General features: G+C 43.0%; 1 protein-coding gene across 4 annotated transcripts in view; it reads right to left on the bottom strand.

The window, feature by feature from the left end:
- Positions 1-12,820, bottom strand: part of NIPBL (NIPBL cohesin loading factor) — a 302,820-nt gene that overhangs the window by 200,206 nt on the left and 89,794 nt on the right. For all 4 annotated transcript variants that reach the window (XM_068155385.1, XM_068155384.1, XM_068155381.1 and 1 more), the window contains exons 2-4: positions 10,381-10,524; positions 1,765-1,930; positions 470-600 (exon numbers count right to left, since the gene is read on the bottom strand). In XM_068155385.1, coding sequence (XP_068011486.1) covers positions 470-600; positions 1,765-1,930; positions 10,381-10,444 — 361 coding nt within the window. In that variant the 5' untranslated portion in view covers positions 10,445-10,524. The remainder of the gene's footprint in view (positions 1-469; positions 601-1,764; positions 1,931-10,380; positions 10,525-12,820) is intronic.

Genomic DNA, 12,820 nt, shown 5'->3' on the forward strand with positions numbered 1-12,820 from the left:
AGTATATCTCACTAAACCTCAGAAAAAAAAATCTGTAGGGCACCACAAATTGCCCCAGAACTATTAAGAACTACCAGTACAATGATACACTATAGCTGAACAGATTTTCAGTAAGATCAAGGCATATTTTCCCAACTTCAACTATTTACTAAGATAAAAATATGAACCTAGCCATAAAGAAATTCAAATAAAAATTACTTTAAAATACAATCCAATCACTCATCCTAGGTATTTAACTTTGTAGTGAAAATAAACATTATTCTTTACAAAAATATACAGATTTTATTTCCATGCTTATTCTAATACAATCACTCTTAGATGTCAAGATACATAGATTTATATCACTATCAAATACAAGGTAAGGCATAGCTATCACAGTTGTTCACCATATATATTTGTGGTTAGTATCAGTCCCCTAAACTTACAGAACAACATAAAACACAATCAATAAATAATCAAAAGCTCTTACCACTTTGTACTCCATATCTGGTTTGCATGCTTTTCTCCCTGAAAACATTAGGATTCCTTGCCAGGACAGCCTGCAGCAAGACTGGTATATCTCCCTCTGGATCATCACTGCCAAGGTTATCTTTCAATTCTCTATAATAGTGGAAATAAGCAAATAGCAGCAAATGCATTTTCAAATTATAAGAAATCATGAGTCAAGTAAAATAAAAAAACCAACCAAACAAAACCAGCCAAACAAAAAAAACAAACCACATAACAGAAACAAAAATACACAAACACACATGCACCAAACCCTAAAACAAAAGATGACAATTTACTATTAAAATATAAAAAAACCTAAGTCTGAAAAGCACTGTTCCCTGCCTCTATTTCTTTTTTTAAGGAATGGAAGAACAGGTATTCCTACTAGCATTCAGAATTATTTTCTCTTAATAACCACTTACATATACATGGCTGTCAGTTTCAGACTATAATATTAAAAGTTTCTTATGCCCAGTTTTGTATCATGATCTTCTCCAAAAAAGAACACTTTGGCATAACATCAAGAAAGTATTACTGTAAGAGTGAAAATAAGATTTGTGTGAATTCAGGTTGCAGCCCAATGCTTTGAATTTATTATTTTTTAAACAGGAAAAGTGGCATATCTTTGACATCACAGGATTCCCTTTGAATCATCAAAAATGTAATGGATTTTCTATAAATCTGTGCTTTCACTTGTTTGCTTTGAGGACTTTTAAAAGCTACTTCCATTTCATTTAATCAATTGATTGGAACATGTAGGAAAAAGACAGGACTGTCAACATAAGACAATTCAAAGGACCCGAGCGGAAAATGAGAAAACCCAAAATACATTAAAAAAAAAGATAATTCATTATCATACTTGCTGGTTCAATTCTTAAAATACTTAAGTTCAATATCTAATCAGAAAACACACAGGTGTCTCAAAAAAGTATCATTTTGTGTAATACCGAGTATATATTTTATGTGCATTATTAACAAAAGTGGAACACAAATTACTATTGTACAATCAATACCACAGCTTGTACTCCTAACTAGCAACAACACAACAAGTAGCCAGTCTATTTTAAAAAATAATAAAATTAGTTATGGATAATATCTGTCAGACAATTACTAACATACTGATTGACGGAAACAATTTAGAGTGGTAATCCACTAAAGTAGCCTAATAAAATCCCTCCATATTCGGATTTTCATATCCTCACAAACACTCTTCTCAGTTTTAACTTCAAGGAACAATGATGGTGATCTGATATAGTTGAAGTTCAAAACACATACATGTGATCTGTTGACACCTGATTGAGACTGTGGACAAGCTGTGAAACCAGATTTTCATCTCTGCAAGCCAGAAGGCAATTCACCTCTTCAGCTATCCGTCCATTGAAAAGCAGGCTTTTTGTTGTTGTAGCAGGTAAAGGTGATGGAAGAGGCAGCTGGTTCAAAACTGTTATAAGAAAACAGTTCAGAATTATTTCATTAAACATGATCATATAAAGATGGACACTTTCTTACTCATGTGATTAAGAAAGATGTTGCAATCATAGCAATAAGTAGTGTGAGCAATCTGGTAATATAAGCTTAGAGCTTGATATAGTGGTAGGCCATGCTTAGCATAAGTGTAGAAGTAACTATCAGTTTAGCAAAATAGTGCTGTGCTAGTAGTGTGTAACTAAAACAAAGTACTGATAGCTGTAAACACAAAGGAATTATCTTGGAATAACAGGATGTATATGTCAATCAACAACTTCATGTGATATTAGTAGTTTAACCAATAATGTATAACAGTAGGACGTGTGGACAATTGTGGGGAACCAATGAAATTATACTAACCATGCTCTGTGAGTTTGTGTGTCTATACAAGCTGTAGAGGTTCCTTAATTAAACTGAACAATGCTTAGATCATATTGGTCGTCCGTATTGATTCCGATCTCCATCATCAAAGAAAGAAAACTTGGCAATTACATTTGAAATATAGGAAAGATTTCTGGACTGATGTATTTGGATTGGCTAAGCTGGAATTAATTATCCTCACAGCATCTTTCTAGTGTTGTGTTTTGCAGCAGTGATTGATAATACAGCAGTGTTTTGGCTACTGTTGAATAAGTATCCAGGATATGTCTTTTCAACATTTCCCTGCCCCAAGAGTATGCTGAGGGGTGAGCAAGATCTTGGGAGGGGACATGGCTGAGCCAGCTGACTCAGACTGGCCAAAGGGGTATTCCATGCCATATGATGTCAGCTCAGATATAAGAATGAAGTGAAAGAAGGAAGTGGGGGATTTGTCCATGGCGACTATCCTCCTAAGCAACCACCAAGCTTATAGAGCCCTGCTGCCCGAGACAGACCATTGTCCTGCTGATGGGAAGTAGAGGCTAACATCTCTCTCTCTCTGTGTTTGCTTTCACTTCCACGCTGTCTATTGCTTTTTGCTTATTATTGTCATTAAAATTGTTTCTATCTTATTACTGGATTTTGTTATATTTTTCCCATCTCCCCTGTCCATTTAAGAGGGGAAGTGTTAGAGCAGCTTTGGTGGGCATCTGGCCTCTAGGCCAGGGCCAAACCACCACAGTCTATTTTGGTGCCGAAACCCAGGAAAAATATATCATAGCTGTAATTCTGAAGTTTTTCTATAAGCCTGCTTAAGATACAAGCTTCTGTGCTGGTCACGGGGCCTGTTGATAACATGTTTTGAAAATACTTTGTTTAGGAACATGCTAAGGCAGATAATGGCTATGTGTTTCTCATGATTGTAGGGCTGCTGTTCTGTGAGAGCTATGCTGGACAGGTTATCATTTCTTCCTCCCTGCCTGAAATTAAAATTGTTTCTATTTTTCCCCTCTCCCCTGTCCATTTAAGAGGGGGAGTGACAGGGCAGCTTTGGTGGGCATCTGGCCTCCAGGCCTGGGCCAAACCACCACAATTGATTTAATCATGACCACACACACACACACACAAAGTTTGGACTCCGTTTTAAACTAAGTAATTCAGTCATGCCCATAAATTATATTAGTATATTATTTTCAATAATAGATTATTGTAAATATTTAACTGTGCTAAGTATTATGAATAAAAACATACTTTTAAACATTACAGAATATTAAGTTATTTAATGCTATGGCAGTTTTCTCTTGGAGGTGAAAACATGGATCAAGAGAAGGAAAGAAATGCAAAATCCTTGTAAGTCCATGCAATACTGTGTTTTATTCCGACCTTCATATTTAAGTTAGTGGTAGATTAAAAAAACCCAACCAAACAAAGACACCACCAAAAAAATTAAGCAACCCAACAACCAATTTGAGCCACTAAATAAATTCTCAGTTTATTCTTCTGCTGTATACATTTTTATGTAAGCGAATCTTCTCAAGTTCCTTTCATGCATCCACAAAAACAAGCTGACCCTGACTTCAATTTCCCAGTCTGATTACATTAAAAATAGCTTCCGGAAAAAAAAAAAAACAACTGTGAAATATACTCTTTTAGTGCTCTCACATTTTGAAATTATTTTTTTAAAAAATAAGGGCAGGAGGGAGGGTAGAATTCCAGTATTTCTTTCCCCCTGTAGAATGATGGGGTGCTTGGTGCCATGGTTTAGTTGTTTAGGTGGGTTGGATTGGTTGATGGGTTGAACATGATGATCTTGAAGGTCTCTTCCAACCTGGTTTATTCTATGTATATATAAGCATAAAAATGTTCCTCAATACTGTATTTAGAATAAACTGTAAATCAGATAAAAATGTATAATAGATTAAAATATCTGTCTTTCATTACTTCCATTAGATTGTCTTGAATCTAATTTTTTTTCTATCTTCACGGAAGACAATAAGATAAATTATAAACTACCCATAAACATACATGTTTTTCTTTATTTGTGGGGTACCAAGATATGTTACTGAATGATATTCCAAATAAAAAATTAATTCCTGTATTTTAAGTTTTGGGTTTACTTAAGGCTTTTTTCATTACACGGTTAGATTACTATATTTAATTTCAATATTTTTTTAATTTAAGCAATGACAAAAGTAACATTTTTACTGTTAATTCAGGCCCAGCCAGCATAGATTTAGGTCCTGCCTGACCAACCTGATCTCCTTCTATGATCAGGAGACCCGCCTGGTGGATGTGGGGAAGGCTGTGGATGTAGCCTACATGGACTTCAGCAAGGCCTTTGACACCATCCCTCACAGCAAACTCCTGGCCAAGCTGTCAGCCCACAGCTTGCACAAGAGCACACTGCGTTGGGTTAGGAACTGGCTGGAGGGCCGAGCCCAGAGAGTGGTGATGAATGGTGCCACATCCAGCTGGCAGCCAGGCACTAGTGGTGTCCCCCCGTGACCAATGTTGGGCCCTATCCTGTTCAATATCTTTATTGATGATCTGGACAAGGGGATTGAGTCCATCATCAGTAAATTTGCAGATAACACCAAGCTGGGAGCAGGAGTTGATCTGTTGGAGGGTAGAGAGGCTTTGAAGAGGGACCTTTACAGTCTGGACAGATGGGCAGAGTCCAACAGCATAACACTTAACACATCCAAGTGCCGGGTTCTGCACATTGGCCAAAACAACCCCATGCAGTGCAACAGGCTGGGAACAGAGTGGCTGGAGAACGATCAGGCAGAAATTGACCCTGGGGAACTGGTTGATAGTAGGCTGAACAGGAGCCAGCAGTGTGCCCAGGTAGCCAAAAAGTCTAATGGCATCCTGGCCTGCATCAGGAACAGTGTGGTCAGCAGGAGCACGGAAGTCATTCTGCCCTGTACTCAGCACTGGTTAGGCCACACCTTGAGTCCTGTGTCCAGTTCTGGGCTCCTCAATTCGAGAAAGATGTTGAGTTGCATGAACATGTCCAGATAAGGGCAACAAAGCTGGTGAGGGGTTTGGAGCACAAGCCCTATGAGGAGAGGCTGAGGGAGCTGGGGTTGTTGAGCCTGGAGAGGTAGAGGCTCAGAGGAGACCTTATTGCTGTCTACAACTACCTGAAAGGAGATTGTAGCCATGTGGGGGTTGGTCTCTTCTCCTAGGCAACCAGCAACAGAACCAGAGGACACTTTCTCAAGCTGTGCCAGGCGGCGTTTAGCCTGGATGTTAGGAGGAACCCAGAACCCAGCGCGTGGCTGAAGAGAGAGGAGGCAGCTTGAGGAGCTCAGCTCTGGGAGTTTGCTTTTGGCTTTGCTTCCCTTGCTTTTCAGGCGGTAAGGGGCTGGTGGCTCGGAGGTCAGCGGGCTTGGGTTGCCTAGGTGCCTCAGGGCAGTGACATAGCTGGGGGAGGGGTTGCCGTGGAAACCGTGAGCCAACCAAACAGAACCCAGCGTGTGGCTGAGGAGAGAAGAGGCAGCTTGAGGAGGGCAGCTCAGCCTTCTTACTGACAGGGAAAAAAAAAAAAAAAAAAAACGAATGGAGAGGGTAGTTACTGTAAGATGGTCACTACTAGAGCAAAGGCTACAGAAGAACAGTGGGCACCCAAACAGAGACCACTCACAAGCATGCAGATGTTCAGGTAGGTGGCTGCAGTGAGTGCTGGAACCTGGCACTCGATATGGAGGATGGAAGGAAAAACTCCTGTGTTAGGTGTGAGCAGACCAGGGATCTGATGAGCATGGTGGTCGAACTAAAAGAAGAGATGGAAAGGCTAAGAACTATAAGAGATGGCGAACAGAAAATTGACTATTCCCATAATCTAACCTCTACAAGACCAGAACAGGGGGTAACTCTTAGTGGAACAGGGAATTTGATACCTTCCCAGCAGCAAACCTCTCAACGACACTCCCTATATTAACCCTCATGAGTAGGCCCAAAGGGAACAGGTCTCTGCCCAATGGAAGAAATGCAAACAGAGAAAGTCTGCTACTTTGAGCAGCACGCTGCCTACAGTGCAATTACAGAACAGGAATGAGGGTCTGCAGGAGGAACAGGTCATTGGTAAGGTCGAGGACTCAAGAAGGTCAGAAGCTGCACAAATGACAGGTTGCCTCAGGCCAGCCATCAAAACTTGCCCGGAAAAGAAACCTCGTAGGGTCATCGTTATAGGAGACACCCTACTGAAGGGAACAGAGGGCCCAATATGCAGACCAGACCTATTTCATAGAGAGGTCTGCTGCCTCCCTGGTGCCCAAGTAAAAGACATTGTAGATAAAATTCCCAACCTCGTGAGTCCTTCAGACTACTACCCACTTCTGGTCTTTCACGTGGGTAGTGACGATGCAACAATGAGAGGTTCACAATCAATTAAAAGAGATTTCAGAACCTTAGGGGAACTGCTATAGGGATCAGGAGCTCAAGTTGTGCTCTCTGCTATCCCTCTAACATCAGCAATGGATGAGGGAAGACTGAGGAAGGGCCGACAGGTCAATTCATGGCTCAGGGGCTGGTGCCATCGACAGGGCTTTGGGTTCTACAATCATGGATTGGTTTTCAAGGCACCAGAGCTGAAAACAACTTATGGGACACACTTGTTCCAGAGGGGGAAAAGAATCCTGGGGCAGGAATTGGCAGGGCTCATTGATAGGGCTTTAAACTAGATTTGAAGGGGGAAAGGGTTAACAGTCTCCTGCTGGCCGGTGACAAACAGAGGGGCAGCTCACCAGCAGCAGAGAGAAGGAGAGCTGGTAAGGGCTCTCAACTTGCTGCCCTGAGGCAAGCCACGAATAATCCACCAGGACATTCTGTGGAAACCGAGGGGAATTGGCACAAGAGGACAGGGCCAGCCCAGCTGAAGTGCTTCTATGTGAATGCGTGCAGCTTGGGCAACAAAGAGGATGAGTTAAGGGACACTGTGCTGCTGGGATGCCACAACATAGTGGCTCTTACTGAAACTTGGTGGCATGATTCCCATGACTGGAATGTAGGGATAGATGGGTATAAGCTCTTTAAGAAGGATAGGCAGGGAAGGAGAGGAGGAGGTGTTGCCCTCTATGTCAATAGCCAGCAGGAATCAGTGGAGTTCCACCTGGGGAGGGATGATGAGTTGGTTGAGAGTGTATGGGTTAGAATTAAAGGCAAGACAGGGGAAGGCGATATTACTGTGGGGGTCTCCTACAGGCCACATGACCAGTAGATCCAAGCAGATGAGGCCCTCCACAGGCAAATAGAAGCGCCTTCCAGGTCACAAGCCCTGGTCCTCATGGGTGATTTCAACCACCCTGACATCTGCTGGAGGGACAATACAGCAAGGCACCAGCAGTCCAGGATGTTCCTGGACTGCATAGAAGACAATTTCCTTCTCCAGATGGTAGAGGAACCAACAAGAAATGGTGCTATGCTGGACCTTGTTCTCACCGACAGGGAAGGGCTGGTAATCAATGTGAGGCTCAGAGACAGCCTTGGCTGCAGTGACCATGAAGCAGTTGAATTTAATATCCTCAGGGCAATCAGGAGGAGGTATTCTAAGCATACGACCCTAGACTTTAGGTGTGCAGACTTTGATCGCTTCAGGGATCTGCTAGCCAAATTGTTGTGGGACAAAGCCCTGGAGGGAAGAGGGACCCAGGACAGCTGGTCAGTATTCAAGGACCACCTCCTCTGTGCCCAGGAGCTCTGTATACCAACAAAGAGAAAAGCAGGTAAGAATGCTAGGAGGCCTGCCTGGATGAGCAAGGAGCTACTGGACACACTATTACTTAAAAAGGAACTCTACAGGAAGTGGAGAGAAGGACAGCTAGAACAGGGGGTATATAAGGAAGCTGCCCGACCAGCAAGAGACCTGGTTAGGAAAGCCAAAGCAGAGTTTGAATTGAATCTAGCCAGGAAGGTTAAAGGGAACACTAAGAACTTCTACAGGTATATTAATGGGAAGAAGAAGACTAGGGAAGGTGTGGGCCCCCTCAGAAAGGAAACTGGTGAAATGGTCACAACTGATGAGGAAAAGGCTGAGGTACTCAATAACTTCTTTACCTCAGTCTTCACTGCAAGGGCCTCTAGCCACACTCCTGTTGTTATGGAATACAAAGCCAGTGACGGGGAGGAAGAACTGCCCATTGTAAGTGAAGATCAGGTTCGTGATCACCTGAAGAACCTGAAAGTGTTCATGTCCATGGGACCCGACGGTATACACCCATGGGTACTGAGAGAACTGGCAGATGAGGTTGCTAAACCCCTCTCTATTATATTTCAAAAGTCATGGCAGTCTGGTGAAGTCCCCACAGACTGGAAAAGGGGAAACATTACCCCCATTTTCAAAAAGGGTAAGAAGGAGGAACCAGGAAACTACAGGCCAGTCAGTCTCACCTCTGTGCCTGGAAAGATCATGGAGCAGATCCTCCTGGAGGCACTACTGACTCAGAAGAAGAGTGAAGAGGTGATTTGGAACAGTCAGCATGGCTTTGCCAAGGGCAAATCCTGCCTGACCAACCTGGTGGCCTTCTATGAGCAGGTGACAAAATTAATAGATGAGGGGCGAGCAACTGATGTCATTAACCTGGACCTGAGCAAAGCCTTCGACACTGTCCCGCACCACATCCTGGTCTCCAAACTGGTGACACATGGGTTTGATGGGTGGTCCACTAGATGGATAAGGAACTGGCTTGATGGCCACACCCAAAGAGTGGCTGTCAATGGGTCCATGTCCCAGTGGAGGCCAGTGACAAGCGGAGTCCCTCAGGGATCAGTCCTGGGACCTGTGTTGTTCAACATCTTTGTGGGTGACATGGACAGTGGCATTGAGCGCACCCTCAGCAAGTTTGCTGATGACACCAAGCTGTGTGGTGTAGCAGACACGCTGGAGGGAAGGGAGGCCATCCAGAGGGACCTTGGCAGGCTGGAGAGGTGGGCACAAGCCAACCTCATGAGGTTCAACAAGAGCAAGTGCAGGGTCCTGCATCTGGGTCGAGGCAATCCCAGGCACAAATACAGGCTGGGCAGTGACTGGCTGGAAAGCAGCCCTGAGGAGAGAGACTTGGGGGTGCTGGTGGATGGGAAGCTCAACATGAGCTCTCAATGTGCACTTGCAGCCCGTAAAGCCAATCAGATCCTGGGCTGCATCAGGAGAAGTGTGGCCAGCAGGTCAAGGGAGGTGTTCCTCCCCCTCTACTCAGCTCTGATGAGACCCCACCTGGAGTACTGTGTCCAGTTCTGGAGCCCCTATTACAAGAGGGATATGGACATGCTGGAGCGTGTCCAGAGAAGGGCCACGAGGATGATCAGAGGGCTGGAGCACCTCTCCTATGAGGACAGACTGAAGGAGTTGGGGCTGTTCAGTCTGCAGAAGAGAAGGCTCTGAGGTGACCTAATTGTGGCCTTCCAGTATCTGAAGAGGGCCTACAGGAAGGCTGGGGAAGGACTTCTCAGGATCTCAGGCAGTGATAGGACTAGGGGGAATGGTATGAAGCTGGAGGTGGGGAGATTCAGGCTGGATGTGAGGAGGAGGTTCTTCACCATGAGAGTGGTGAAGCCCTGGAATGGGTTGTCCAGGGAGGTGTTTAAGACGAGGCTGGATGAGGCTCTGTCCAGCCTGATCTAGTGTGGGGTGTCCCTGCCCATGGCAGGGGGGTTGGAACTAGATGATCCTTGTGGTCCCTTCCAACCCTGACTGATACTATGATACTATGATACTAAGAAATTCTTCACAGAAAGAGTGATTGGCCTTTGGAATGGGCTGCCCAGGGAGGTGGTAGAATCACCACCCCTGGAAGTGTTTAAAATCGGACTGGATGCGGCACTTGGTGCCATGGTTTAGTTGATTAGATGCTGTTGGGTGATGGGTCAGACTTGATGATCTCAAAGGTGTTTTCCAAGCTGGCCGATTCTGTGATTCTGTAATACCAAATCTTATTTTGAATAGATTTACTTATGAGAACCTTAAAAATAAAACTATTTTTTGTGTTTTGAAAATGCAAGTGTTTACTTGAAGTAGTAGAATGGAACATAATAAAATAAAAATAAACAACTAAGAGTACTTACGGTCTGTAAGGCTAGCAATCCCTGCAAGAGTAGTGATGGGAACATGAGGCATATCCCCATTCATCCTGAAATTCTGGGATGGTAGCACCTACACAGATATATTAGTTCAGGTGCCGGCTATCATTACTTCCCATGTCCCAAGCACTAAAAAAACAAGCAAACAAACAAATCACAAAACAAAATTAAAATTTTTGTCTTGCCTAAAATATTTTTAAATTCAATAACATACATGAAACACAGACAATAAGCTCTGCTGAAATCTAAGTAAATTTTATCAAATGTGGGTAGGACAATGTATAAAACAAATATCAAGGCACATGAAGGAATCAAAAAGCAATCTTTTGGTCTCAGAAACAAAAAAGATGCAAGATAAGACAAAAGAAAATTTGGTCAGCTTGAGCAAATTGATGTTACAACTCAAAAATTGGTAACAAAACTTCTGTTGGTTCATACTTCAGTGGACAGCACTTAATTCATAACCAGTTCAAGTTGCTGTATTCACTTTCATTTTTTTTGAGATGGAGAGATTTTTCATATAAGAAGCTAGAAAAATTAAAGGAATAATTTATAGATTCAAAGTCAGGTAGTAAAAGTGATAAATACAAAATCTTAGGATATTTTAAAAGCAGTATCTATTTTAAATTTTACCTGAAAAATATCTTTCTAATACTAAATACTCTGGTCAAACTGCTACAAGGAACTGTTTCCACCCCTCTACATAAAGAAAAGGTTTAGTCAGCACTGAACTGTCTCATTTATTTCCTGCAAAAGAGTACAGTTTATATATTCAACTACTAAAAGGGAATTTGTTCATATAGTTTTCACTAACTATAATAATCCCAATTGCAAGGAAGTCCGCACTACTAAAACCAAACAAAATGCCCACACACCACCACAACCCCCTCAAATAAGATAATAATTTTAACTGCAGTTCTAAAACAACAAAAATTTACAAAGATCAGACATTAAAATCTACTATTGTTATACTAATGAAATGACAAAAATTGAGCAGAATATTTTCTGAAGACAAACAAAATAAAGGAAAGGAACTTCAGATATAAATAGAGATAGATATATATACACACATTTACCCATTATAGACATCCTCCTGTGTTAACAGTTTGTGAAACAGTAAAAAGATTTCTTCTGTCAGCATTTATATCTACTAAAGATTCTAAAATCATGATTTGCTTGCTTACTTTACAAGCCAATATTTTTTCGAATTACATATACAATACACATAAACCAAAACCTCACTGTCACTTCCTTAGTAATTTTTATCTCATTCTTTCTCATTCTACAGCAATGATAGTATACAGGACACCATTACTGATATTTATGTACAGATTCCAAGCAAGACAAGGAAACTGAATGTCATAATTCTTTTTCCTGCTCAAAGTTTTCATGAACCACTGAAGGTAACTTTTCAAAATTTCCCTACACACAACTGAATTCTTCAGGCGGGTGGAGGATGATGGAGATGACAGAACCAACACACAAACCCCCCCACCCAACAGAGGTAAAACAGAACTTAGAATAGAATAGAATAGAATAGAATAGAATAGAATAGAATAGAATAGAATAGAATAGAATAGAATAGACCAGACCAGGTTGGAAGAGACCTTCAAGATCATCGCGTCCAACCTATCATCCAAGACCACCCAACCAACTAAACCATGCAACCAAGCACCTTGTCCAGTCTCCTCCTGAACACCTCCCAGCGATGGTGACTCCACCACCTCCCCGGGCAGCACATTCCAATGGGCAATCACTCTCTCTGTGTAAAACTTCCTCCTGACCTCCAGCCTGAACCTCCCCTGCTGCAGCCTGACACTGTGTCCTCTTGTCCTGGTGCTGGCTGCCTGGGAGAAGAGACCAACCTCTGCCTGTCTACAACCTCCCTTCAGGTAGTTGTAGACAGCAATAAAGTCACCCCTGAGTCTCCTCTTCTCCAGGCTAAGCAGCCCCAGCTCCCTCAGCCTCTCCTCATAGGGCTTCTGTTCCAAGCCCCTCACCAACTTTGTTGCTCTTCTCTGGACATGCTCCAGCAAGTCAACATCCTTCCTAAACTGAGGGGCCCAGAACTGGACACAGTACTCGAGGTGTGGCCTAACCAGTGCAGTGTACAGGGGCAGAATGACCTCCCTGCTCCTGCTGGCCACACTGTTCTTGATGCAGGCCAGGATGCCATTGGCCCTCTTGGCTGCCTGGGCACACTGCAGGCTCATGTTCAGCCTACCATCAACCAGCACCCCCAGGTCCCTCTCTGCCTGGCTGCTCTCCAGCCACTCTGACCCTAGCCTGTAGCACTGCATGGGGTTGTTGTGGCCGATGTGCAGAACCCAGCACTTGGATGTGTTAAATCTCATGCCGTTGGATTCTGCCCATCTGTCCAGCCTGTCGAGGTCTCTCTGCAGAGCCTCTCTACCCTCCAGCAGAT

The sequence above is a fragment of the Melanerpes formicivorus genome, unplaced genomic scaffold (assembly GCF_026170545.1).
Source record: "Melanerpes formicivorus ecotype bairdi unplaced genomic scaffold, bMelFor1.0.p_v2 SCAF_31, whole genome shotgun sequence".
Taxonomy (NCBI): domain Eukaryota; kingdom Metazoa; phylum Chordata; class Aves; order Piciformes; family Picidae; genus Melanerpes; species Melanerpes formicivorus.